This window comes from Condylura cristata, unplaced genomic scaffold (genome assembly GCF_000260355.1).
Source record: "Condylura cristata isolate star-nosed mole 26May11 unplaced genomic scaffold, ConCri1.0 scaffold00034, whole genome shotgun sequence".
Classification (NCBI taxonomy): Eukaryota; Metazoa; Chordata; class Mammalia; order Eulipotyphla; family Talpidae; genus Condylura; species Condylura cristata.
The window spans coordinates 2,267,143-2,267,607 of NW_004567135.1; the positions used below are offsets into that span (position 1 = coordinate 2,267,143).

At 67.5% G+C, this 465-nt stretch overlaps 1 protein-coding gene across 1 annotated transcript in view; it reads right to left on the bottom strand.

Moving 5' to 3' along the window:
• The window catches only part of OS9 (osteosarcoma amplified 9, endoplasmic reticulum lectin), a 7,979-nt gene that overhangs the window by 7,035 nt on the left and 479 nt on the right, over positions 1-465 (bottom strand). Inside the window, exon 2 of the mRNA XM_004692415.2 lies at positions 206-382. Within this exon, the coding sequence (XP_004692472.1) occupies positions 206-382 (177 nt within the window). The remainder of the gene's footprint in view (positions 1-205; positions 383-465) is intronic.

Consider the following 465-nt stretch of genomic DNA (forward strand, 5'->3'; position numbering starts at 1 on the left):
CCTGCAGGTCCTCCTGACCGTCTGCCCTCTCCTGACCGTCTGCCCGCTCCCGACGGTCTGTCCACTCCTGCAGGTCCTCCAGACCGTCTGCCCGCTCCCGACGGTCTGCCCACTCCTGCAGGCTCCTTCACCGTCCTCCTCTTCAAGGCGCTCCCGCGGACATCACTGGTTCCTATGCCCTCACTCCTCCACTGAGCCCCTTTACCTTCAGCAGGCAGGGAGCATCTTTCATGGGGCTCAGCAACTCGGGGACCCCAGGCCCCTGGTAAGCAGGTGCCTCCTCCTCTCGTTCGCGCTGGAAGTGAATAGCCCCGGCCGGCAGGCGACACTCGTAGCGCTGCTTGTACTTGGAGGAGACGACCACCACGTCCGAGGCTTGGCTCTGGGGAAGCAGGGCGGTCGGGGAGGGGCAAAGGGAGCCTCGCCCAGGGAGAAGGGGAGTCCCGCGCGGGGGGCCGCCCGGCC